The sequence below is a fragment of the Macaca mulatta genome, chromosome 6, assembly GCF_049350105.2.
Source record: "Macaca mulatta isolate MMU2019108-1 chromosome 6, T2T-MMU8v2.0, whole genome shotgun sequence".
In the NCBI taxonomy this organism is placed as follows: domain Eukaryota; kingdom Metazoa; phylum Chordata; class Mammalia; order Primates; family Cercopithecidae; genus Macaca; species Macaca mulatta.
Genome location: NC_133411.1, coordinates 39,459,811 through 39,486,806, shown reverse-complemented (window position 1 = coordinate 39,486,806; position 26,996 = coordinate 39,459,811). Strand labels below are relative to the sequence as shown.

General features: G+C 43.4%; 1 protein-coding gene across 2 annotated transcripts in view; it reads right to left on the bottom strand.

Moving 5' to 3' along the window:
* Positions 1–26,996, bottom strand: part of EGFLAM (EGF like, fibronectin type III and laminin G domains) — a 200,477-nt gene that overhangs the window by 92,394 nt on the left and 81,087 nt on the right. For both annotated transcript variants that reach the window (XR_013418163.1, XM_001083277.5), the window contains exons 4-5: positions 15,837–15,954; positions 14,156–14,291 (exon numbers count right to left, since the gene is read on the bottom strand). Coding sequence is in view for 1 of the 2 variants with exons in the window: in XM_001083277.5 (XP_001083277.2) it covers positions 14,156–14,291; positions 15,837–15,954 (254 nt within the window). In the remaining variant the exon portion in view is untranslated. The remainder of the gene's footprint in view (positions 1–14,155; positions 14,292–15,836; positions 15,955–26,996) is intronic.

The window sequence follows — 26,996 nt, the reverse complement described above, 5'->3', positions numbered from 1 at the left end:
TAAGTAAAGGGTCCTTCACTTTTATCAGATTCTCAAAGATAAAATTATGATCCCAAAAGCTTTGAGAGTCACTGATCTGACCCAGTCTCTCATTCTACCCATATGGTCACTGAAGAAAAATAATTTACCCAAAGTCACAGAACTACTGGGTGGTATATCTTTCTGTTTTAATTCCTTTCTTGAAGTGTTCTGACTACCTTGCCCATTGCCAATCTCAACCTTAGTGAGCGATCATTTTTCTTGATACTATCAAATCCCATAGGTGGCTGCCATGGGCTAGTCGATTGGTAGATGATGTATGATTATCAGCCAGGCACCCAACACAAAAGTTATATTCCAGGAGGCTCCAGGGAAGTATAAGCACAGTTCCATTTTCAGGGAGTTTATAACCTAATAAACTGGGGATATAATACATCTGAACATCAGTGCAGAAACAGTACCTCTAAGGACCAGCAGGAAGCCAGCGCAAAATAGCACATTTCAAGAACTGTATTTGAATAGGTCACTGTGAACTAGAATCCTGAGGGAAGTCTAAGTCCCAGAATCCACATCCTAGGGAGACATGGTTCTCTACGTTGATCACTGGGCAGAAGTTGCTCTTGATCACTGGGCAGAAGTTGCTCTAGATCTATCTCCACTTGATACAGAATCCAAAGAGTGGGTACTGCTGGCTTAGGTGGAGGAAACTTAGTAAGGATAGGATGGTGTCTTTACATAAGAGACAGACAAATTAAGATGGTGTGGAAAGCTTCTGTGTTTTCCTTGTTGGACTAAGAGGCCCAGTGGTTTCTTACAGAGAAGCCAATGGCAGGAAAACCTTTTGATGTCCATTAGGAATGACTGACAATGAAGCTGACTGCCTTGGAAGGGATGAGCTGTGCCTCGATGACTATATTAAAGCAAAACTGGGTGGTCCTCAATCAGGGATGATAATGTAACAAGTGACTTCCTGATCAGGGTGGGAGCTACTTAATTCAGCATCTCTGACCTTGACTCATAGTAAGTAATACATTTTTCCATAGTAAATATACCTATGCACATGAATATGTATATTATATATGAGTACAAAGCTGAAAAAAGTTTCAATAAAAAATATTTAGCTTTACTACCTTATTCATGTTTCTCCTTTCTTTCTCTCCTTTTCTGTTCTTTTCTACTTCTTTAAAAAAACAAAATGCTGGTAAAGGACCACTAAATTGATCTTGCCCCTCACTGAAGTGCTGTGGCCCATAATTTGAAACACACTGCACTAAACTTTTCCTCCTAGAATACCTTAGATGGCATTTCCAACTCTACAATTCCAAAAATAAAGCGGGTGTCATTAGCCCCTGAGAGGAATCTGTTCCTTGAACTTGAATTCAATACCAACACATGGCAAATGAAGCCTGTTCAACCTCAAACATGCTCTGGATTTATCACATATCAGAGCTGTTTTTGAATGATCCACAGTAAGATATACACTGGACATTGTGACCCAGTAAACACCACACACACACACATACACCTGAAACAAGTTTCACAAAATGATTCTCCTTTTTACTGTGCGTGAGAGCCTGTGGTATTCTCTTTTCTATCCTATTTCACCGCTCGGTTTGAGAACTGTTCCAGAAAGACGGAGCTGAGATGAAGAGTGAAGCTCAAGCATGTCATAGACGTTAACTAGGAAATTGCTAAAACTGGTTAAATCCTGCTAGGAAAATACTTTTGAGAGTGGAATTTGTTGGAGCAGGAAACTGTCCTCTAGAGGATACAGCAGAACGTCCAGAATAGCCTTGACAGTAGAGGCCACTCTACTGGCCTTAAGAGGGAGGGGACCAGAAGCCTAATTGTAGCACAACAGACACCTGTGGCTTCCTTCTTTCCACATCGAACCTACCAACCCACAATGGGATGCTTTCTGGAAGATGTGGGGTTACTTGATGGCTCCCTCCCTAAGTATTTTCTCTCACATTATTCCTTCTAAGCATCATCTCGGAAACAGAATTAAAAAGACTTTCCTCCAGACAATCCCATACTACCACACTGATTAGATCACCTTCCAGTATAATTTTATACTTCTGTCTTTTCTCCGTGGCTGTGAGCTCATTAAACATGGTGACTTTGTCTTCTTCATCTCCGTGTTCCTCGAGATGTCTGCATGATCTTTCAAAGACTGGAACGCTACCAGTCCCTTTCCTGTTTAACAACTTTCCATAGTTCCCTATTCCCTTCAGGATACATATGGGCTCCTCCATAAGGCCTTTGTTTGGTGTGATCCTCCCTACCCATCTCTCACCCCACAGAGCTCCAGGCTTTCTAAGCAATTCCAGGAACATTTTCTTCTTGCCTCCAAGCCATTGCTTAAGTGGCTTCCTCAGCCTAAGCTTTTCATGTTGCTTCCTCCCTCCCCTTTTGCCTGGTAATCTCTGATGTGTCCTTCTTTGCTCTCATAAGAAGCCTTCCTTCCTTCAAAACTAGGTCAGATCAAGCTTATGTTTCTCTAGGTTCCTGGTCGCCATGCCTGCCTACAACACTCACTACTCCTCTGAACTCTGTCCATCTGCATTCCCCAGTAGACTGTCCAAGGATAGAGTCTACAGCTTATTTATTCATCCCTAAATCTCTTGTATGTTTTTCACATGAGATGCTCAATACATACATGTTTGTATGAACATATGCTCATAGGAGGTATCGAATAAAGGGTGATTGAGCTGAATTAAAATATCTTCAGAATTCAACTTAGAAATAGCATGACGCCCTAAATCAGGGTTGGCAAATTTCAGCCAGCTGCCAGTGTTAGTAAATAAAGTTTTACTGGAACACAACCACACCCATTTAGGTACTGTTTATGGCTGCTTTCTTACTACAGTGGCAGAGTTGAGCAGTTGAGACAGAGTTCACACAGCTGGCAAAGCACAGAATATTTACTATCTGATCCTGTGAGGAAAAGTTTACCAACCCCTGATCTAAGACAACAGCATGCTTTAACCCGGCTTGTGCCACTCTGACAATCCAATGAAGCCTATGAACCCCTTCTCAGAGTGATGTTTTTAAATGCATCAAATATATAGGTTCACAAAGGAAATCAATTGTATTGTAAAGAATGATCAAAATAATAAAAATCATGAAATAATATACTTCTTTATTAATACATTAAATTTTAAAACCTAGCAATGGATTTAATAACTATACTAATTCCAAAGTCGTGATAAACATAACTGCTATTTCAAGATATGTGCGACCATTGTAACCGGACGGTTATCCGGATGTAACCAGATAAGAAAATACCTGTGATTCTAATGTTGATAGGGTCACAAGAATTGTTAATACGATTGTGATTTATTGTCTACATTCATTTTTGAAGAAACTGTTAAATTTCCATTGGTAAAACTAAGGATATATATATTTTTTCCAATCCAAGTCCAGGGACCCCTTGAATTCTATCCAGGAAACCCTTGGGGATCTATGGACTGCCGGTTAAACACCCTGCTCTAAGAGAAGAGATGCGATCCCATAGATTACCCAGGGCAAACACAAAAGGGTGAGAGAAAACCTCCCGCTCAGAAAAGCCTCTGACTCTGTCAATTTTACAGACTGGTTTTATGCAGGATTTGCTCTACACTAAATGAATTGCAGAGAAAAGTCCAAAACTACTCAGTAGTCAAAGATGAGAAAAAAAAAAAAAGATGTATTATTTGACCTTCAGCTTTCAGCCTTCTTTCTTTAGGTACAAATTGGTTTAACCAAATGACAAACAGATGGATACAATGGGGTTATGATAAACTCAGCTGGCAATTTGTCCCAGGTGGGGCAATAGGAGAGCACACTTCATTTACAGTTTACAGATGGCTCCCAAAGCTGTTTCATAATTCAATTTATGTCAATTGCCATCAATCTAACCAGGGATTATATCAGGAATGCTTAGGGTAGGAGGAATGGAAGCTTTACGGGATCAATTTGCCAAACTATAGGCTGGACTTCTTTAAATCCTTTAGAGTAGCCCTTCCATTAGGGCCTGAGCAAAGGGACTTGACAGCTTCCAGAATTTCTAGGACCAGGTGCCAGGCTAGAAGGTGGTTCTAAGATTTTCAGTTTCAAAACTAAAAGTATGGAAAAGAATTCTTTGTGAAGCAGCACTTGTTGCCTGTCATATGAAATCCCAGCTGACATCCAAGCAAGCTCATTCTTGCTTATATCTAATTCTATTGCTGATGGTAATGAAAGCTCATACTCAAATAGCAAAACTTCTAACACTTTTTTTTTGAAAAGAAAGGGAGTTTGGGGGGTTGTTTTCTCCCATTTTCCCCCAAAATTAACTGTATAAGAATAATTCTTTAAATATTTTCAATTCTAACTTTTGGGGGCTAGCAAGCCAACCTCAGATTACATCACTCTTAAATATTGCAGTCATATGCCCAAGTTTTGCTATATATTCCAGTAAAATGCTATGAAGAATGGTGGCAGTTTACTTAGTTACTATGCTGAGCTCTAGGACATGAATTTGCATTCCACATGAAATAAAATCACAGTAGGAACTTTCAAGTTAGTCATACACATTTAGGTATCATTTGAAGATTTACCACATCTTGAGATTACTTTTATGATGAAAAACTGATAGCAATAAATAAACTTTCAGTTGGGATTGAAGTGGGGCATTGGTGAGGGGTCGGGGGATGCATATGATCCTTGTTGGCTCTTACATGGTTTTTATTTCTGTAGTGGGTGAGGTCAGATGTTGGTTACCATTGTGGCCTCTGATATTGGTGGTAAAGGATTCACTGAATTACTTGGGGGTAATGCTTTTTACATTATTTACTCAAAAATAAGTAACTGTTAGTGTGAAGATACATTTGCATGTGGCTCAGGTTAAAAAAAAAAAAATCAAAAATCCTCCATGAGCCATTCTTCTAAGTGCTGTACAGACCTTCTCATCTCTGCAACCCTTCTGAGGTAGCCACTATTACCATCCATATTTTACAGCAGAGGAAAGTAAGGCTTAGCAGGACTAAGCGGGTTGCTCAGGGATCCAGCTAGTTGCTGGTATCCTCTAGATCAAGCTTGTCCAACTCACTGTCTGAGGGCCACATGTGGCCCAGGACAGCTTTGAATGTGGCCCAAAATAAATTTGTAAACTTTCTTAACACATTATGAGATTTTTTTTTTTTAGTTCATCAGCTATCGTTAGTGTGTTTTACGTGTGGCCCAAGACATTTCTTCCTCTTCCAATGTGGCCCAGGGAAGCCAAAAGATTGGACACCCCTGCTCTAGATCAATCCCATGACTACCGGTGTCCAAATGCTTACCAGCACCTATTTGACATGTGGTGTGTTTACAGTGCTATGTGCTATATTCCAAACAAAGGAGCAAGGTAGACGTTGCCTTCATGTTCCAAGAGGAAGACAGACCTTGAAAAAGTAATTAACTACGAGTGTGCTGAGTATTGAAAGTAAATGTTGGAGGTATAGCTAACCTAATCTGGGAGTAGGTGAACGTAGTCAGGCAGAGCTTCCTGGAGGAAGTGACGCTTAAAGGGGAGTCCTGAAGGATGAACAAGAGTTAGCTAAGTAAGGAGGTAGAAGAGCTATCCTGACAGGATAGCAATCATAAAGACTTGTAGCCAGGGAGGGTGCGGTGGCTCATGTCTACAATCCCAGCACTTTGCGAGGCCGAGGTGGGTGGATCACTTGAGGTCAGGAGTTCGAGACCAGCCTGGCTAACATGGTGAAACCCTATGTCTACTAAAAATACAAAAAAAAAAAAAAAAAATAGCTGGGCATGGTGGCACATGCCTGTAATCCTAGCTACTTGGGAGGCTGAGATAGGAGGATTGCTTGAACCTGGGAAGTGGAGGTTGCAGTGAGCTGAGATCACACCGCTGCACTCCAGCCTGGGTGACAGAGCGAGACTAGATTCTATCTGAAAAATAAATTAATTAATTAAATAAAATAATTTGAAAACACACTTGTAGCCAGGAACAAGCAGGTTATGTAGGAAAGCAGAAAACACCCACTGAGAAAGCCATATAGGAATAGTTTGCATTGATTGAGCACTTACTAAGGGCTCAGTGCTGTTCTAGGCATTTCATGTGTGTCAACTCATGTAATTTCATAATAACCCCATGAGGCAAGTAAATTATTATCCCCATTCTGTTGTCTGAGGCCCCGAGAAGTTAAATAACCCACCAAAGATCACACAGCTTAGAAGTGGTAGAGACAGGGTTTGCACTAGGGAGTCCAGCCCAGAGCCTGTGTGTTACTCTATCCGTCCATACTGCCCTCCCCTACATCTTGATACTAGACGAGCAGAGTCACAGGATTTGAGATGTCACGCATCCAGTATGCCTTAATTTGCAGAGAAAGAAACTGAGGACTGGAATCAAGCAACTTCGCCAGGCTTAGAGGCTGGTTCAGAACTGTCTCTTCTGATTCCACATTTGGACACACTTAAACCTCAAGAGATGATACCATGAATCAGGCTGTAAGCCTCAATTCTGAATGAGAAACTCCTTTAACCTTCACAGCTTTTGACCTTGACCATGAGTCAAATCACATCATCCCTTACAACTGTTCAAAGAAAATCCATCCTCTGTTCAGCTTCCATTCTGAATCCCAGACTTGATCTTCATTTCAGTAACAGCCTTTGCAGGGTCACTTCCTGTGAGAAAACTAATTAAGTTCCTTTGTTACTTACAGAATATGGAAATCTATGATGAGATGGAAGGAGAGATGACTTTTAACAAAAATATCAATTTGCGAGTAATACTTTAAAAAACCCACCCAGGTTGCATGACCTTGAAATTCTCAAATGAAACCAGTATGTAGGTGCTGCAATCCACCTAGAAGCAGCCCTGTGTGAAGATGAATTCTTCAAGTCTTATTATGGAAGGCATCTGCCAGGGACCAGAGAATTATTTAGGCAGAAAAGTCAGAAAGGAAGAAGCTGAGATCCGGCCACTGCACTCCAGCCTGGGCGACAGAGCAAGACCCCGCCTCAAAAAAAAAAAAAAAAAAAAAAAAAAGGAAGCATTGCTCCTTCTCACTTACTAATATAAATATCTTATGTTGAGATTTAGAGATCAATGTTTCTTGACCTGAATCCCTAAAACATACAGAGACATGTTCTGAACTTTCACATGTACCCAAAATAAACCAATAGTAGACTTTGTGTGTGTGTGTGTGTTTGAGTCTCACTCTGTTGCCCAGACTGGAGCGCAGTGGGGTGATCTAGGTTCACTGTAATCTCCGCCTCCTGGGTTCAAGCAATTCTTGTGCCTCAGCCTCCCGAGTAGCTGGGATTACAGGCGTGTGCCACCACCCCCGGCTAATTTTTGTATTTTTAGTAGAGATGGGGTTTCACCATGTTGGTAAGGCTGGTCTCAAACTCCTGGCCTCAAGTTATCTGCCTCTTTGGAACTGGGATTACTGGGGTTACAGGCATGAGCCACCGCACCTGGCCAATGGTGGACTTTTAAACTAAAAACAACTGTTGCTGAGCTTTAGCCTGCCCTGTCCAGCAGGTAACAATGCAAAGCTCTGAAGCAGTTTTAGCCAATAAGGTGACACCTTCAGAAAAACTGTAGGTAAGTTAAAAGAAAACTATTTTTCACCTTCATCCAACTCGATAGACAGCATACGACAGGCATGGCACCCCAATTGGAACTTCAGTGATGAGGACCGTTTTTCCAGGTCTTTGGTTTTCATTGCCACCATACTATATATTATTTGCTTATGAGAAAGGCACTTACCCTGGGGAAATTCTTAGGCAGATGGAGGAAGGTTTCTTAGATATTTATAGCCAAGATATTTCAAAACATACGTAGCTATATTTATGCTTGGTTCTTATTTTAATAAACACTAAGCATTGCTGCCCCCAAAGAAATTTTCAGTGTCACTTTAGAAAAGAAATATTCTCCTTCACCTCAAATACATGGCTTTTGTGTTTTAAAAAAGCAAGTAAAAGTGTTTAAAACACTGCAAAATATGTTACAGCCTGAAGGCTGACTCAGAACTTGCCTCTTCAGATCTTTTCTGAAAATCTATGGCTACAAAGAAAGCTAACAAATAGCCTCCAGACCAACTTTGGGGGAGATCATGAAGACTCCTGCCATCTAAAAGCTTTTATTCTGCCTGGGCCTGAGACCAAGCTCTTCTCTGAGGCAGTTACTGAGAGCGCCTTCAGGGTGCTCACACCTGAGGTGTCCTCTATTTGGGGGGTAGTAGAAGCTGGATGAAGAACAAAAATTTGCTTGGTCCTAAGCCCCTGACTCAAGATATCATCATATTATGCATAAGGTCTACTTGAAATATCATGAAAACTAGCAAATAAGTAAGTAGGCAGCACTCCCATACCCTGGTCTCATAATTTTTCAGGTTAATCTTCTATTAACCAGAGGTCTCACTCTGTTGCCCGAGCTGGAATACAGTGGCACAATTACAGCTCACTGTAGCCTAAAACTCTTGGGCTCAAGTGGTCTTCCTGCCTCAGTCTCCTGAGTAGCTGGGATTTCAAATGTGAGATAGCTTTCCTGGTTTAGTTGAATATTAAAAAAAAAAATTTCACTTGAACCCGGGAGGCAGAGGTTGCAGTGAGCTGAGATCGTGCCACTGCACCCCAGCCTGGGCGACAGAGCAAGACTCCATCTCAAAAAAAAAAAAAAGAAAAAAAAAAAAGAAAAAATTTGTTAGACTATCTCCTAACAATGTCTTTGAAATCTTTATCTCCATCGAATGGCAAATAAGAAGAGTAACCAATGTAGAAGTGCCCATCAAGACAGAGAGAGGACTGGAACCTTACCTTCCAGTGACAGAATTTAGACAAGAACTTCACATTAAGCTATCTGAATCTGAGGATAACTTCGGAATCTAAGAGTCCTGCCTCTTACATGTATAATAATAAGGACCTTTTGGCTCACACAAAACCTGTCATGTGTATTTCTGTACACAGGAAGTAGAAAAAGGAAGTCACTATTAAACATTAAATGGACCTCTCTGGGGAAAATAAAATAACTGAAGACAACGGTCCCCCCACCCCCCACCCAAAGCCTTTCATCCTTTCTTACTGTCTGAGTCTCTTTGGACTGTTACAATGAATACCATAAACTAGGTAACTTATAAACAACAGAAATTGATTGCTCACAGCTCTGAAGGCCGGGAAGTCCAAGATCAAAGTGCCAGCAGATTCAGTGTCTGGTGAGGGTCCATTGACTGGTGAGGGTCTGCCTTCTTTTCTTTTTTTCTTTTCGAGACAGGGTCTCACTCTGATGCCCAGGCTAGAGTGTAGTGACATGATCATGGCTCACTGCAGCCTTGATCTCTGAAGCTCAAGTGATCCTCCTGCCTCAGCCTCCTGAGCAGCTGGAACTACAGTATGCAATACCACACCTGGCTAATTTTTTAATGTTGCCCAGGCTGAGGGTCTCCTTTCTGGTTCATAGATGGCATCTTACCACTGTGTTCTTACGTGGTGAAAGGGGTGAGAGACCTCCTGGGCCTTTTTTACAAATGCCACTAATCCTATTCCTAAGGGCTCTGCCCTCATGACTTAATCACGTCCCAAAGACCTCATTCTAATACTATCACCTTGGGTGTTCGAATTTAACGTATGAGTTTTGTGGAGGACATAAACATTGAGACCATACATAGCACACACAAACTACAGTTTCAGAGTTAGAGCCCAGGAAAGCTCTTTCTGAACATACATTCACTCACTTATAATGGGATAGGCTCCGAGATGTTTACAAGTGGATTTATTTTGCAGCCAAACATTAAATGCTGCAACAAGCTATGGAGGCTTTCTTTCAGGAATACATCAAACAGCAGCCTGAGATGAGGTTTCTCATTTCCTCAGCCAGCAGGGCTCTGGGCAGGCTGGGTCTAAGCTTCCATCTCTGAAGGTGAGTCACAAACATGAAAGGACATGGGGATTCATAAAAAGAGCACTGGGCCGGAAGTCAGGAGAATTCGGTTCTAATTTTATTCTGTCCCCAACCAGTCATTTTTATCTTGGCAAAGTAACTTATGCAATGGAGTCTCAATTTCTACTTTTGTGAAAAGGAAATAATGGGACTGTAGGATGGAAACAGATACACACTGAATGTCTACATGTAGAGATACTTTATGAGGAGTATAAGCAAGAGCTCTGCAATGAGGGTTGCACTTGCTTGATATTATAGAGGAGGAAATAGGGGTTCTGAGAAAGGATAACTTGGCTGAAGTTACAAATTCTGGAAGAGATAGAGGCAGAATTCCTAGCACAGGGGATGTAACAAGCGACTGGGCCTTCCCATATTCCCATATTCCATTTAGAATTCAACGATGTACGAGAATTCTAAATTTGAAGCTAACCTTCCAGACACTGTGAAGGTATTTGTCAAGGTAAAGAGATAAATATATATTAGCAGTTGGTTGGAACGGCATACAATTTTAAAATATACATAAGAAGCCAGGCACGGTGGCTCATGCCTGTAATCCTAGCACTTTGGGAGGCCGAGGCGGGTGGATCACCTGAGGTCAGGAGTTTGAGACTAGCCTGACCAACATGGTGAAATCCCATCTCTACTAAAAATACAAAAATTAGCCAGGCGTGGTGGTGGGTGCCTGTAATCCCAGCTACTCAGGAGGCTGAGAAAGGAGAATCACTTGAACTTGGGAGGCAGAGGTTGCAGTAAACCAAGATCATGCCGTTGCACTCCAGCCTGGGTGACAAGAGTGAAACTCTGCCTCAAAGTATACATATATGAATTTGAGACCTTGAGCCCCTAGATATTAGAGAGCTCTGAATGTTAAAATGCATTTTAATTGGAATTATAGTTGTACATAACACCCACATATACCTTATACTTTTGTAGGTTTTTAACATCCACACAGCTTTTTCTTACACAAAGCTCTTTCTCTTTCCCATATTTTCAAGAATATCACTTGATCCTCCTAACCATACACTATAAGGCTGGAAGATGTCATCGCCCACATTTTATAGATAAGGAGTTTATAGCCGATGCCTCTGGGGTCATGGCACCTCCCCTTGTCCTACTTCTGATTTCAGCAGCAGCTGTGGCGTGGACAGTTCTTGGAGGGCTCAGACTCGCCTCCTGCAGCCAGCATGTGACCTCAGACATATGCTGTGCTCCTGTTACTCCTCACCTCTCCGGACTCCCCGCTTCATCATAAAATGTGGGGGAGTTATACCCTCAGGGGCAATGCTCAAAGTGGATCCATGTCTCCTGCCTTTTTCATGGTCAACGTGAGAAGAATTCTGTGGGTTTCAGAGAGATCTCAATGGAATCAAGACCCCAGTGAAGACCCCATTGCCTACAGCAGTGACTTAACTAACACACCCTTATATATATCCTCCTTTCCTGTCTCATTCTCCCCACTCTCTCATTCCCACTTCCAAATAAACTATTTGCACCCAAGTCCTTATCTGCAGCTCTCTTTTGAGGGGACTCCACACTATGAGAGGCATCAAGGCTCAGTAGGGGAAGTAACCCGTGCGGGGCCACACGGCTGCCAATAGAGAAGGCGGCACTCTCTCCCAGTTCTTCTGTCTGAATCCAGTGACTCTCTTTCATCTTCTATTTTCAGGCATGCACACAAGGTTAAGAAACTGCCATTTCTACCTTATATAGATATAGAGAACATTTTAAAAATACGTGTTTGAACAAAAAATTAATAATAAATAATGCTTACCGTTGCTCAGGGTTACATGGATTATCTTCCAGGCTACCATAAAAACATAAAAAACTGTGCTTTTTGGTTTTTTTTTTTTTTTTTGGAGACAGAATCTCGCTCTGTACCCCAGGCTGGAGTGCAGTGGTATAATCTCGGCTCACTGCAACCTCTGCCTCCTGGGTTCAAGCAATTCTCATGCCTCAGCCTCCTGAGTAGGTGGGATTACAGGCATCCACCACCATGCCCGGCTAAGTTTTGTATTTTTAGTAGAGACGGGGTTTCACCATGTTGGTCAGGCTGGTCTCAAACTCCTGACCTTAGGTGACCTGCCTGCCTTTACCTCCCAAAGTGCTGGGATTGCAGGCATGAGCCACCACGCCTGGCCAGAACTGTGCATTTTTCAAAATTTTAAAGTATTACATCTTCCTTTGCTGGTGTTGTCTAATGTATCTGTGGTAGTAAATTATATGTCAAGTTTTGCCCCAAGTTTTACAGATGAGAAAGCTGAAGTTTTAGGATTTTCAGTGTAGCACATTTAACCAGTATTGGAACCAGGATTAGAATCTTTTTTATTTTAGGGATATTCCAGGTTTTGCCTACAAAATCTGTTCAATGGCAGGGGTGTAGATTATCTTCAATGCAAAGCATTGTTCTGGGGCTTTGCAGTGGGCATTATAAAAAAAAGAATTCTTAGAATCTGTGCCCCCTTTTTCCAGTAATTGTACCACGGTTTTCCTTTGAGGATCCAATCCTCTTGAATACTCAATCCACATAATCCAGGTTTGAGTGAACAACCCGCTGTTAATTCCACTGGAATATGACCAGTGCCTGACCAATCAATGAATTCTCCCCACACGGGCCACAGTGACTTGTGCAAAGGATGGAAAGGGACCTCAGCTTGGCGAATGAGAATAAATATTGAGATTTTGCTGGGTCCATGGAGAAAGCCACTCTCCTTCCTAGGGAGATAGGCTGGTCACTGCAGGTCTTGACTGCCTGGTGGCCATTTTGCCACCATATAGGAAAAGTCCATCTAAATGTGAAGCCACTAAAGCAGAGAGGTGCATGGAGTCATACTGCTGAATTGACACGGATCTAGCCTCCCCTGAATTTAGATTTGCTGCTGGACTTTACAGTAACAGGAGCTGATGCATTACTGCCTCATCTTCTCCTTTCACGCTTCTGACACTTGTAATTTAACAAATCCTGTGTGAAACACTCCGTACTCAAGCATTAAAGAGATTCAGTGCAGTACCTCACCTCTGAAGAAACAAATATCTGCTTTCCATTACCAAGGAATAGGCTAGGAAGTCAAACACAGAAGTAGAGCTAATCAAATCTTGGGAGAATCCTTTGTCCCCGTTTCAGAGAACCTTAGGAATGAGGTCCTGAGTCAGTCTCTTTATGAATGCAGAAAGCAGCAGGCCTCAGACAAGCCTCATCACCTTTAACGTAGGGAATCCCAACTCTACAAGCATTGTTTTCAGACTCACTCACCAGCCACCGCTTCCATTCAAAATCAAACAGCAACTAGAGTTCAGAGGAAATACCTTAGATTGGGAATTTTTTGTTGACCTTTGTTTTCCTTTCTCTCTTTCTTTAAAATGACATAGCAGTACTAACTTGAGAAAAAATGCTTTAATATCTATAAAAAATGTCCAGTCACTCTCTACCCTCTGTTAAGCTGAATAAGAAGAAATGGAGAGGTAGATGAAAGAAAAACATTGAGGCCAAACCAAGACACTTGTCCCAAGGCAATACGGACGTGAAAGAAACAATGGGTTGTCCTTGTTTTTAAAAGATTTTCCCCCTGCTCCTAAGAAACAGCATCATCAAATATTTACTTTGATATATAATATTTCAAAGCCAAGAGGGCAAGGCTCATGCTTAAAATGTAGGCAGGCTTATCGGAAATGGTACCTCAGCAGTTTTCAGAGCCTAGAACAGTCTCTGACTGTGCCAGGGAGATGAGGAAGAGGTATGTGATACAGAGGTATGTGATACAGATACCAGATGACCCACCAACAAAGAGGTGTGGGGATCATTACTGGCCCAAGTACATACATGGGCTTCCAAGCCTGTGTTCGCTCTTAAATATACATGCGGTAGAGACCTGGAGGTGACTCTCCTCATTGTCTTACATCAGGCTTGGAATTCTGACATCTACACATTTTTTTCTTCTTTCTTTTTTTTTTTAGATGGAGTCTTGCTCTGTTGCCCAGGCTGGAGTGCAATGACATGATCTCAGCTCACTGCAACCTCCGCCTCCCAGGTTCAAAGGTTTCTCCTGCCTCAGCCTCCTGAGTAGCTGGGATTACAGGTGCACGCCGCCACGCCCGGCTAATTTTTGTGTTTTTAGTAGAGACAGGGTTTCACCATGTTGGCCAGGATGGTCTTAATCTCCTGACCTTGTGACCCACCCACCTCAGCCTCTCAAAGTGCTGGGATTACAGGTGTGAGCCACCACGCCCGGCACACATTTGACTTTTGAATGTGACATACAGACTTACCTGATGAATTCCACAGAATAGTACTGAATAGGGGCGCTTCCTTCACTTGCTCCAGGTTTCCAAGACAGGGCCACCTCAGAATCCGAAACCACAATGACATGTGGCTGCTGGGGAGCTGCCGGAGGCAGGCAGGAATCTAGGTGGGACAACAAACACAACCAGACTAGGCTGGTGGTCTCAGCCGTTGGAGAGGTTTAATATAATACATAAACAGCACGAGTGCTTCCTATACCCAAAATATCTCTGTTCAGAACAGCCTCAAAACCCAAACCAAACAAATACAAAAACGTAATCACAACTTGATCACTGTGTGAGGTTCGAATCAATGAGAGCTGGTCTTCCCTTTTCCCCGCTGCACCCCTGACTGCAAATCCAATTAATTGTGTCCCAGTCACTAATCCTGGGACACACAGTGGTTAAGTTCCCTGGAAAACCTTCTATCACATTCTCAACTCCTAACAGCCTTCCATCTGTGTTTGCATTGTCAGAACTGATATTTACCTTCAAGGAAAATTAAATGCTTACAATCACTGCCAATCATTCTTTTATCTGTGTGTTTTGCCCCTGACAATCAGAATGCATAGTAATGGTAGGTCATTTGGGAAATGCCCTTCTACGTAAAGAGGCAGGAGTCACCCATGAGCCCATCACCTTAAGTGACCGCTATTTCTGATCACATCCGGACACACACATCTCCTAGCCTTTGTTCACACTACTCCAACTGCCTGGGAGACCTTTCCTGTCTTTTCTTCCTAGCAAAATCCTATGCATTTTTTTGTAACTCAGGCCAAAGGTAGGACTCCTTCTGAAAGCCTGTGAGGCTGGGGCAGAGGAAGTGTGCCCTCCCGTGTGCTCCACAGCCTCCGGTGCAGTCCTTAGAAGTGCTGCTGTCACCAGGCGCAGTGGCTCATGCCTGTAATCCCAGTACTTTGGGAGGCCGAGGCAGGCGGATCACAAGGTCAGGAGTTTGAGACCAGCCTGGCCAATATGGTGAAACCCTGTTTCCACTAAAAATGCAAAAATTAGTCAGGTGTGGTGGCGTGTGCCTATAGACCCAGCCACTCGGGAGGCTGAGGAAGAAGAATCGCTTGAACCCGGGAGGTAGAGGTTGCAGTGAGCCAAGATTGCACCACTACACTCCAGCCTGGGTGACAGAATGAGACTGTCTCAAAAAAAAAAAAAAAAAAAAAAAAAAAAGAAGTGCTGCTGTCACTCATTTGTCATTGGCTTCTCCTTCCACAAAAAGCTCCTTGCCAGCAGTGACCACCATCAACCCAACTTTGTACCCTACTGTCCAGCTTGGTGCCACCTCTAAAAACATTAGTTGCATTCCCTTTGCCTATAAATCTCTTCTCCCACTCCCCTTCCTCACCTTCTTAATTCTTACTTACCTGTCTCCACCAATTGTCATCTCTTCAGGGAATTCTTCCGTTATCCCTGTGTTGTATGTTCCTACAGTGCTGAAGCACCTATCACACTCTGTGACTACACACTAATGAGGGAATGTCTTGACTTACCCCACTAAGTTCTGAGAGGGCAGGGGCTGTGCTTACTTTTGTTTTCTACTGAATTGCCAGAGCCTAGCACAGTGCTTGGCACACAGGAGGTCCCTATTGATATTTGCTGAATGAAGGATGCATGAGCAGCCTGCCACCTAATAATGAATTTGAACCTACTTTACCTTCGGACAAAGTGGTGACACGCCGAGGAGAGCTCAGCCGCCCTTTGCCAGCCTGGCTGTAAGCTGCTATGCTCACGCGATATTCAGTGCCTGGTTTCAAGTCTCCAATCACTTCCTCCTGTCAATGACCAAACAAGAAAGATGCCAACAATCAGAAGATTTGTTTGAGCAAATTGTATGATTTCCATGAGGTTTATATCTCGAGGTCCCTGTGAAATTGCTTGGCATAGAGAATGTTTTGCTTTATCTAGGACTGGCCCAGTTTTAAGCTTTGCCAAGAAAAAAATGACCATGACATATTTTCCAAGACTGGAGGATGGCCCTTTATTGAAATCTATCCATGGTCCTAGAACTGGATACATTCACACTAGCAAATGTTACTGTGAACATCAGAATTCTTTGATCAAAGTACAGGCTGCTGGAGGGCAGGTGATGATTCTTTCCAAGGCTGGAATTCTCCAGTTCCTTCTTTCCATTCGCAGATTTCAGATGCTCAGGGAATAGCTACAGCTGCACACTGAGGTCTTGATTTGTACCTAGAAAGTAGGGACTGGAATTTCAGTTCTCAAATTTTAAACAGCATTAGAACTACCAGGAAGACTTTCTTAAAAGTGTGTCTGTGTGTGTGTGTGTGTGTGTGTGTGTGTGTCTGTACTTCCCCTGCACAAAGGGCCCCAAGCAGGAAGCCCCAGCCGAAGAGGGCTTTCTCCACCTTGAGCTTTGGCAAAAGTGGTGTGTCCCCAAAGCTACAGTGCTACATAGTAACTGGGAGACTGGTGGGAAGCAGCAACCCATTGTAGTGGAAAGGCACTGTCATTGTAGTCAACCAGCCCTGGGCTTGAATCCTGATTCTGCCACTTATTACTAGCTGTGTCCTTGATATTAAATTCATTAAGCCTCACTTTCTTCTTCTGTAAAATAAGCGTGACATATAACCATCTTGCATGATGGTAACATTTGAGATACTGTGTGTAAAGTAGCCGGTATGGAAGATGTGCTCAGGAAATGAGTGGTCATGACTATTGTCTTGGGCATGTGGGAACCTTCCTCTTCTCTGCTTACCTAGGCTCCCGAACTACTCCAAAGGCCAAGCTCTCCCTTTGACACCTTCCCTGACCATGCAGGCCTGGTGATCTCACCCTACTGAAAATTGTGCCACTACTTTAACACATTTACAATGTATTTATTTAAAACTATTACTATTTCTCCTACGGGATTATAAGCAACTTGAGGGCGGGGACCATGTCTTATAATTTCTTCACAACCTCTTTTACAGATGTTTGAACATTCATTGTTGCTAAGAAGAATTAAGGGCATCCCTATGATTTTTTAAAGCATTCAACAAATAATTATTGAATACTTAATACAGTAGTTCTTAAACCCTGATTACACATTAGAATCACTCGTTGATCTAAACGACTGATGCCTGAACTCCACTCCAGACCACTTAAATCAGAATCTACAGGTGACAGAACCAGGCATCTATTTGTTTAAAGCCCTCCAGGTGATTCTAATGTGCAGCTGTTCTGTTCTTGGGCTTGGCTCACCTCTCAGGTCCTGAACTGCCCCATCTGTTCCCCCTCCTCTCATTGTCCTGATCCCCCTAGATCCAGTATCTACCAGATCCTTCTGTATTTACTATGCTCAAGACCCTCACACCTTAAAAACAGTAATTCCCTACCACATCTGCACCCCTAGCTCCTCTCCTCAGAGGCAACCTCCTTGGAGTTCTCTTTGTTGCCTCACCTCCTATTTACTCCTGAACTTACGCCCACCTGGCCACTCTCACTACAAACCTATTGAGATGTTCTTACCAAGACACCGTAACAACTCTGTAGTGAATCCAGTGGGTGCATCTCAGTCTTTAATGACTCGTTGCAGCTTTCAACACCATTGTCCACCCTTGCTTCTTCAATCTCTTGGCTCCATTGGAAATCATGACTCTGCTCCTCTGTGGTCACCTTCTACTTCTCGTGTTGCTCATTTCCAATACCCTCCATCCACCCCCCTTTCTCTGCTACCTGTAAGGATTGGTCTTTCCCAGGATTTCACCCTGTCACCATCTTCTCTTCTCCCTCATAGTCTTGCTTAGGTACGCTCCTCTCCCATTCTGTTAGCTTCTGGCACCACCTTCAGGGCGACATCTCCCAACTCTGCACCTCTAGCTCTGGCCTGCCTCCTGGTCTCCAGGCATGGAGTGCCTCTTGAACATCTCTACCCAGAGACTACCAAGCAACCCAAGTGTAACACAACCAAAGCTCAACTAATCATTCCTCCTCCTACTGCCAAAACCAAACCAAAACTTAGCTTCACTGCTTGCCCTCTCTCTCTCTCTCTCTCTCTCTCTCTCTCTCTCTCTCATTACCCAAGGCCAGAATTCCTGATGCTTTCCTCTATGAGTTCACCCTACACCCCTCACCACCATCTAATCAGTTACCCATGCAGCAGATTCCACCTCTTTCATATCACTTGAATGTGTTTCTGCATTTCATTCTTACAGCCCTTGAAGACCAAGTCCTCATAAATATGACAATGGGCTCTGATTCCCCTGCAACCAGTGCTGCCCTGCCTGTACCTCCAGTCTGGACTCCACAGTGCTATGCTAGTTATCTTTCTAAATCCGCAATCTGATCACATACTTCACACTTTAAAACCCCTCAGAAGAGCATGTTCGTGTCCCCCTGTTTATCCTTCCAGCATCATCCCGTACCATGTTCCCTCCTTACATTCTACATTCCAGTCATACTTAAGAACTTGGCAGGGCTCAAATTTATGCCATTCAATGCCTCTGGGCCTTTGAACCTGCTGCTCCCTCTACATGAAATGTCCTTCTCCCTACTCCTGCCTGGCTCACCCCTACTCATTCTTCATGACTCAGATCAGCTGAGACATTACCTCATTTCTCTGGCCCCGCCCCAGTCTGGTTAGGTGCCCCTTCTCTAGGCTGCCCTGGCGTCCTTGGTGCACCTCAATCTGAGCAACGCTCACCTTGTATTTTAATTATCAGTTGATTTGTCACCTTGTCCCCACCCACTTGAAGCCAGTAAGCAAGTTCTTATTCCTCTGGCATCCCAAAGCTTAGCATAGTGTTACCAGGCATCTAGCAAATGCTCAAGCAATGCTTCTTGATGAATGAATAAATGAACTAATGAATGATGAAAGAAAGAAATCAAGCCAAGATGTCTCATGTAAACAGATGACCTCATCAAGAAGCCAGCTGATACTACTGACCCTGCATCTTGACTCACAGCATCAGTACCCCTGCCCCAGGCCCTGGATTAGCACCTCCTGGGACAGGACTGACTCTCCTGCCCACCTCCTTCCAGCCACCCCACCACGTCTTTCAGACCTGCTCCCTTGTCCCATTTCCACCTCGGTGCCTGAGTTCCGGCCCCTTTGACTCCTTGCCTGGGTCTTCAGTCTGCCCCACCCTCCCTCCCTCCCTCCCATCTCCACTCCATTCTACATGTGGCTTCACAAGGGGCCTCTGCTGCACATGTGGACCTGCCTTCAGATCCCCTCTCCGGCTCTACTTCCTCGCATCTGTGCTCCTGAGCTTCACCTTCTGTCTCCAGGTTTCACATCAAGTTTGGTGGTTAAGAGACTGGAGGCAGCAGGTGGATCCAACCCTCTGTTTTCACTCCTCTCCCGACTAACGCTCCAGGCTTTCCTCATGGAAGCAGAAACACTTTCGAACCAACACAGCACTCTCCCAGGCTTCTGCTTTAGGGTCCTTTACTCCTGGGAAGTCATGATGCTGGATGAAGTGTGGGTGGTGATGTGGATCCAGAGAGTATTGTAGATATCGCTCAATACCAAGCACAGCTACCATTAACTACCAGTGACGGGTGTTTTCTCTGTTTCAGGAACAAAGGGAAAGAAGGCTATGTGTAGCCTTATTTAATTCTTCCTTCAGTTTCGTGAGGTAGGTATCACTCTTATTTTCATTTACAGAGGAGAAAACCTAAGCCCTGTAAAGTTCACAATTTGCTCAAGATTTAGTCAGTGGCAAAATAGGGATTTGGGCCCTTCTCCATTTGACACCAATGCCCAAGTTCTAATTGGCCAGTACATGTACAAAAAATATTAAATAATGTTTAAATCAACAACAAACAATACTTACCATAATCAGAGAAAACTAGATTATGACTACTTTATGACCACGGACGTTAATGTATCAGAAATTTAAATGTTACCACTGAAAACCAAGCAAAATCCTATTTGTAGTTCCATATATAGATTAAAAAATACTGGAACTCTTTATTGGATATGGAAGATTAGTGCTACCTTCAGCTTGGGTGCATTCTGAGGAGTAGAGGGTGACCTTCCCAGAAGCCAGCTGTTTCCTGTCTGTCTCTTTTTCTGCACTGACACTCCGGAAAGTGGCATAATGGTGAAAATCAAGGGGACTGAGCAGTAAGGGCCACAGAAACATGTTGAATTCAGCGATTTCACTGTCACTTCCTCCCCTGACATCTCTCCTCTCAAATGGAATCCTCAATGTAATTATAACTTGTGATAATCCTTGCAATTTGTAGTAAAATACCACACACCTTAAATCTTTGTATTTCTGTCCTTAAAGGTCTTACCATCACCACTTCAGGCTTGCATCAAACTAGGGCAGATGCTGAACATGCTCTTTTCAAAGTACAGAAACAGTCTTTTGCTTTGTTTCGTTGCCTTGTGGAAGTCTGAAGACAAGTCAAGATGTTTATCTCTCCTGAACTTCATTTCTCCACAAGTTAGTGAGGAACAGAGTGGGGGAAATTGCTTTCCTGGAGTAGAGGCCAGAGGGACCTCAACAGTCTCCCCCAGGTCCTTCCCCCACCATTTTTTGGGTGAAGCTGAGTGCTTTGCTGCAAAATACCCCCTATTTTGTGTTTGCCTAGTTCTTTCTGAAATGCAAAACCCCTTTGTCTGCTCAACACCGCTGTTGAGCGGCTTCATGCGAGCAGTGAATTCACATCTATAGAAGAGAAAAGCAAGGCTGGTCACTGAGCCCAGTGAGAAAGCTCGGGCGACTTTCAGGACTCTTGCCTTCTTCACAGATTGCCAGAACAACAAACTTTCATCTTACAATTGGTATCATCATTATAGTTTTCATTTATATAGCATTTTGGAATTTATAAAATCTCTGTACACCATTATTTCCTTTAATCTTCACAACTCTAAGAGATCAGTCCTATTGTCTCCATTTTGCAGACAATGAGACTGGATTCAGAGAGTTTATATAACTGCGGGCAACCATGGGTCTGATTTCCCTCATGAAACTTTATATAGTTCTAATCACCTGACTCATAGACACAGCATCACTAACTAGTTCTGAAACGGGCACCTGGTTTTTCCCATGTTCAACCACCTTTTCCATTCCCTCCATTCACGGTCTGTCACCTGGATGACTCATCCCATTCTCTTCTTTCTCATGATAGAATCCCTGTATTTCAGTTGGGCCACTCAAAGACTACATTCTCAGCCTCCTTTCTCTCCAGGTGTGGCCCTATGGCTAGATTCTGTCCAATAGGTTGTGAGTGAGAATGCTGATGCCAACTTTTGAGATCTCCCTTAAAAGGAAGGAGTGTGTTTCCCTTCCTCTTTTCCTTATCTATTGGCCAGAGTGTGGATGTGGCAGCATAAGCCATTCCAGACCATGGGCGGGAGGGCACAAGGGGTTGGCAGAACAATGAGTTGGAAGGAGCCTGGCTCTCTGATCAAGTGAAGCCACCAGAAGGTGACATCCAGACAGTTCCATGGGGGGGAATGTAAATGCACATCTCATTAGAAACACTGTTAATTTGAGTTTCTGGCCTGCTAGACTTATATCTATCTAATACATGGCCCAATATACAAAACCAACCTGGGTTACCATGTAAGAAGAGCCCAAGAAAAGATGAGACTCTTCTCTTTTTTTGAGACAGAGTTTCACTCTTGTTGCCCAGGCTGGAGTGCAATGATGCGATCCCAGCTCACTGCAACTGCCTCCCAGGTTCAAGTGATTCTCTTACCTCAGCCTCCTGAGTAGCTGGGATTACAAGCATGCACCATGATGCCCGGCTAATTTTTGTATTTTTAGTAGAGATGGGGTTTCACCATGTTGGCCAGGCTGGTCTCAAACTCCTGACCTCAAGTGATCTGCCCACCTCGGCCTCCCAAAGTGCTGGGATTAGAGGCATGAGCTACCGCACCCAGCAAGGCTATTCTTTACTACATACTTTTCACTCTGCATTGACAAAATCATGTTGAATTGTTCTGAACTGAAGTCTCTGACTCTGATTTCAGACATCGCCTTTACCTCCTTACAGGCTGCTGTTCTTTCTCCTCCTACTGCCTGAAATACAGATCATTTGGCTTCAGAAATAAGTCTAGAGGCTGTCCTATTCATTCGTTCAGATGAGCACAGTTGAGAGGAGGCATGAATTGAGTAGAGAACTGGACTGGGAGCCAGGAGACCCAGGTTCTGCTGCTAACCTAGCTGTGTGGTCTTGGGGATGCCACTTAGCTTCTCTGGGCCAAAGATTTAACACTGAAGGTCTATGATTCTTCTAAAACAACCTTCATTAATAGCTAGTAAACTTGGATTCAACCTCACAGTTGACCCTACAAGTCAAGGCTAGGCCCCAGTTGCCTTAGTGGAAGTTGGGACGACCTAGCATCGTCCAGTGGAAGGCACCAGAGAAAGAGAAAAGTGCTATCTTCCAAGCATCCTTCCTCCAATGCGCTGAGGACGGCTGTGCAGAGCAGGGTGGAGGGAGGAGTTGTAGGGATTTCTATTCTCTGGGTGGTCACAGGAAGTTATTTTCCAGAGCTTTGCTGCAGGGGCAGCATTAGCTTTGGAGGCTGGACAAATCTTCCTTATGTGGATCTGTCCTATGTACTGCAGGAAAGTTAGCATCCCTGATGCTTGTCCACCAAAATGCCCAGGAGGGGACAAAGGCACCCCCAGCTGAGAATCATTGCTAGTCCATCCCTTCTTTTTTTGTTTTTTTGTTTTGTTTTGTTTTGAGATGGAGTTTCACTCTTGTTGCCCAGGGTGGAGTGCAATCACGTGATCTCGGCTCACTGCAACCTCTGCCTCCAGGGTTCAAGTGATTCTCCTGCCTCAGACTCCCAAGTAGCTGGGATTACAGGTGCCTACCACCACACCCAGCTAATTTTTTTTTTGTATTTTTAGTAGAGATGGGGTTTCACTATGTTGGCCAGGCTGGTCTCGAACTCCTGATCCACCCATCTCGGCCTCCCGAAGTGCTGGGATTACAGGCATGAGGCACTGCGCCCAGCCCCATCCCTTCATTTTACAGTTGAAGAGAAATTCAGAAGAGCTCAGTGACTTCACCTCAGGTCACCCTTGCTCTGATGAGAGAGCAGGAACAAGCCTTCTGATTCCTGGTTAAGTTTTCTCTCTCTAAGTTCTGGGTCAATCAGTGGACTCTAAAGCAGGGTGGTGGTGCATCCCCAGGGACAGCAAGACAACCCACTGAGATGCCAGAAGAAAACACAAGAACTCTCTATTTCTGTTTTATCTCCTCCTTTAAAATTCTGTGAGATTTTATAATGTACATAATATATTAGTAGAGTAGCAGATGTATAATTTATAAATACATAAATATACATATATTGGTGCATGTTCAAATATTTTTAACTGATGGTATGCATGATCAAAAAGTGTAAAGACCACCACCCTAAACATGCTTATCTATTTCTAACTCTAAAAAATTTGCCAAATTGCCCTGATTTGTTTTACTATTTTGTTTTCCAGGAGGAAACCTGGAGGGTATTATTTTAAGAAAAAGATAAGGTGGGCTTGAAATGCTGCCAAATTGGAAGCTTCTAGAAGGCAGATTATCAAACAATGCAGCCCAACTCCACATTATCAGCCAGGGTATTTTGGTCATTTTATCAGTCAAATCAGATTAACCATTTGTCAACCCACTCCCCACTTTGGTATTCAATCCAGAAAACCAAATCTATCGGTCCTATCTTACTGAAAACACAATCTGGAATTGTCAGAGGAAATAAGGGAGTGAGAAAAGAGGAGGTAAAAGGAGCGGGAGCTACCTCCAGAGAGGTGCTCACTAGTTAAATATTTTCTCTCCTTTTCAATCTGTTTCACCTACTCTTGAACCAGAGCTTAAATTACTTCAAACTTCAGAGAGGTTCCCCTTAACCCTACCCTGCTGTGTGAGATGAAGAAGTACATGCAAGGATAAAAGTGGCTTCCTCTAAACGATTAAAAATTCACCTTGTAGATTCAGCTGTCTGTGCTTACACTAGAACTAGGCACTCTCCACTGAGCCTTAATCAGCAAGAGGGAGATGCAGGAAAATCAACATTTTGATGAAAAGACATCCCCTGAATCCTGGGGTGGGACAGGTATTTAAATTTTCTAAAACATGCTTACAGAAATTGCCTGATGATCAGGTTGTCCCTGGAGAGGGGAAAAAACAGAGGCAACTTGAAGAGTAAAAACAAAAACTTGCATGAATAAAACAAATCTGTATAGCACCTGCCCCTTTTGCCATGCACAGCCAAGGGCAGCAAACACACATCTTTGAAGTATGAATCATACTGACCACTTACTAAGCTCTCATTCTGTGCCAGGCATCGTGCTGAAGGTTCTACAATCATGACCTTATAACTCACATCTTTATCTATAGAATGATATGATATAATAACTCACATCTTTATCTATAGAATGATATGATATAGTACAGAGTTCCTAAAACTTTCTCTGTTCTTGCCACTCTTAGTGTGTCAGTAATATTTATAGCATCTCAATGCCAAAAGAAATGCCCATTTATTAAGTAGTTATATCCAAACAACTTGGTAATAATAGTTGATATGGTTTGGCTCTATGTCTCCACCCAAATCTCACCTTGAATTGTAATAATCCCCATGTGTCAAGGGTGGGACCAGTTGGAGGTAACTGAATCATGGAAGTGGCTTATCCCATGTGGTTCTCGTGATAGTGAGTGAGTTCTCACAAAAGCTGATGATTTTATAAGGGGCTTCCCCCTTCACTCAGCACTCATTCCCTCTCCTGCCGCCCTGTGAAGAGGTGCCTTCCGCCATGATTGTACGTCTCCTGAGGCCTCCCCAGCCATGCAGAACTGTGAGTCATTTAAACCTCTTTTCTTTATAAATTACCCAGTGTCAAGTGCCTTTATTAGCAGCGTGAGAATGGACTAATACAGTAATTCACACAGATGTTGCTGTTTTCCTCAAAAATGTTAAATATTCTACTGTGCCCCTGTGAGCCTGCTGCAGAGCCCTGGAGCACCCTGGCACATGGTTTGGGAACCACAGACACACTATGATATAGATATTTTTGGGATCCCTGTTATGTCAATGAGGAAACTGAGACCTATAAGGTTAAGCAGCTGTTTTGTTGAAATGCAGAAATCTGAACACAAGTCCATCAGAATCCAGGACACATTCTGCTATATCAGACTCCTCCCACTCCCTTGCTGAATCACTGCCTTTATGTGTAGTCATGATTTCCTCTTTTCATTCTGTTTATTCTGCAACTCTCCCCACCCCCAACCCTCCCTACCCCCAAACACACACACACACACACACACACACAGAGAGAGAACAAGAGAGAGAGAGAGAGGCATGTGTGGACACATTCATGCTCATTCATTCCCTGGGCTCAAACCATTCCAACTGGGATGTCCCTCCCTTGAGTCTGCCTTTCCAGAAAGTTCCTGCTTCAGTCCTCAGTCCCAACTTTCACCTCTTGACCACTTGTTCCCACACTCACCTCTCCCTCTTCAAACCTTGTCTACTAAGCAGCATGTTAATAACGACATCTGATCTTATGTTGCTCCCTAATTGTTTTATCTGTGTGGATGTGGTTTTCAGAAGACGGAAAGCTGCCCCCAAACAGGGACTGTGTGTTGTCTTATGTTGGGCATAGAGTAACCCCTATGCAAGTTTGTCAAAATTGGCAAGATGATCAAATGCAGAATTTGATAGCGTACTCTAATGCCTAGATGCTGATAATGGAGAGAATGTATTAACATATAAGTCATCGGGAATGATAACTACCACCCACGTGGCTTTTATTTGGTCCTCACAAGAGAATAATTATTACACCTCTATCACGGAAAAAAAGTTGAGGTTTAGACAGTTTAAGTGACTCTGACCAACACTACCCAACCTGTAAATGGAAGAAACAGGCCTAAAAGTCCAGAGTGCTGGTCTCCCTCCCAGCCCTGTTTTGGGTTTATACAGCAGTGACCTTCAGAGAGATGCCAATTTTCAGCCCAGGTTCTGTGATGGGCAGGATATCAATTTCAGAGGCACTGCCTAGACTCAAAGGCATGTGTCACTCTTGATACCTGAACTAGGTTCCAGGTCAAGCAGTGAGCCCTGCAGGACACCAGGCTGGGGTGGCTGGGGATACTACTAGGGACAATCAGGCTTCTTGGTGAGGTCAATGAGCTTATTGAAAGTTCCAACCCATCTCCCTCTCTTCAGACAGGGTAAACTATAGAGGCTGAGGTTGACAGCTTCTGCGGCCAATGCTGGATGCTTAAGCAAAAGTCTATTTTGAGCTTAAATGCATGTCATACAAAAAAAAAAAGCAAGCTGGAAATGTGCATCTATTCCTTCTGAGTCATGAGAGCTTTGGTAGAACCAGCAAGGGCAGGGGCTCAGAGGTCAGTCAGCTCTGAGTTTACAGTTGATGCTGTTACTCACTAATGTATGATTTGAGGAAAGTTACTTCACCTCTCCGAGTCTCAGCGTCCTTGTCCATAATTATAATGAGGTCATAGGATAGTTGTGAAGAGTAAGTGGCAAAGCAAATGTAAAGCAAAGGGTGGTGGCTGCCAGGTAACAGATGCTCAATAAGTGATAGTTCCTTATCATGGATGACAAACAGGTGTCTCAGGTGCTGCCGCCAGAAGGCATGGATCAAACAGGAGCTAGCACCACCACCACCGTTATAATAGTGTTATGAGCACTGGTGCTAACTCCTTGTAGAGCAATTCCAAAGGCTCTAGCCTGAGGTTGTGGCAGAATGAGGAAGGGGAGTGAAAGAAAAGAAAATACAAGATGCCTAAGGCCAAAAATTCACTCAAGAGACCTTGACGAGAAACAGAAAAGAAAATAGATGAGGACCCAACAATTGGCTAGTGGAAGGACGGGGTGCTGGGCTTG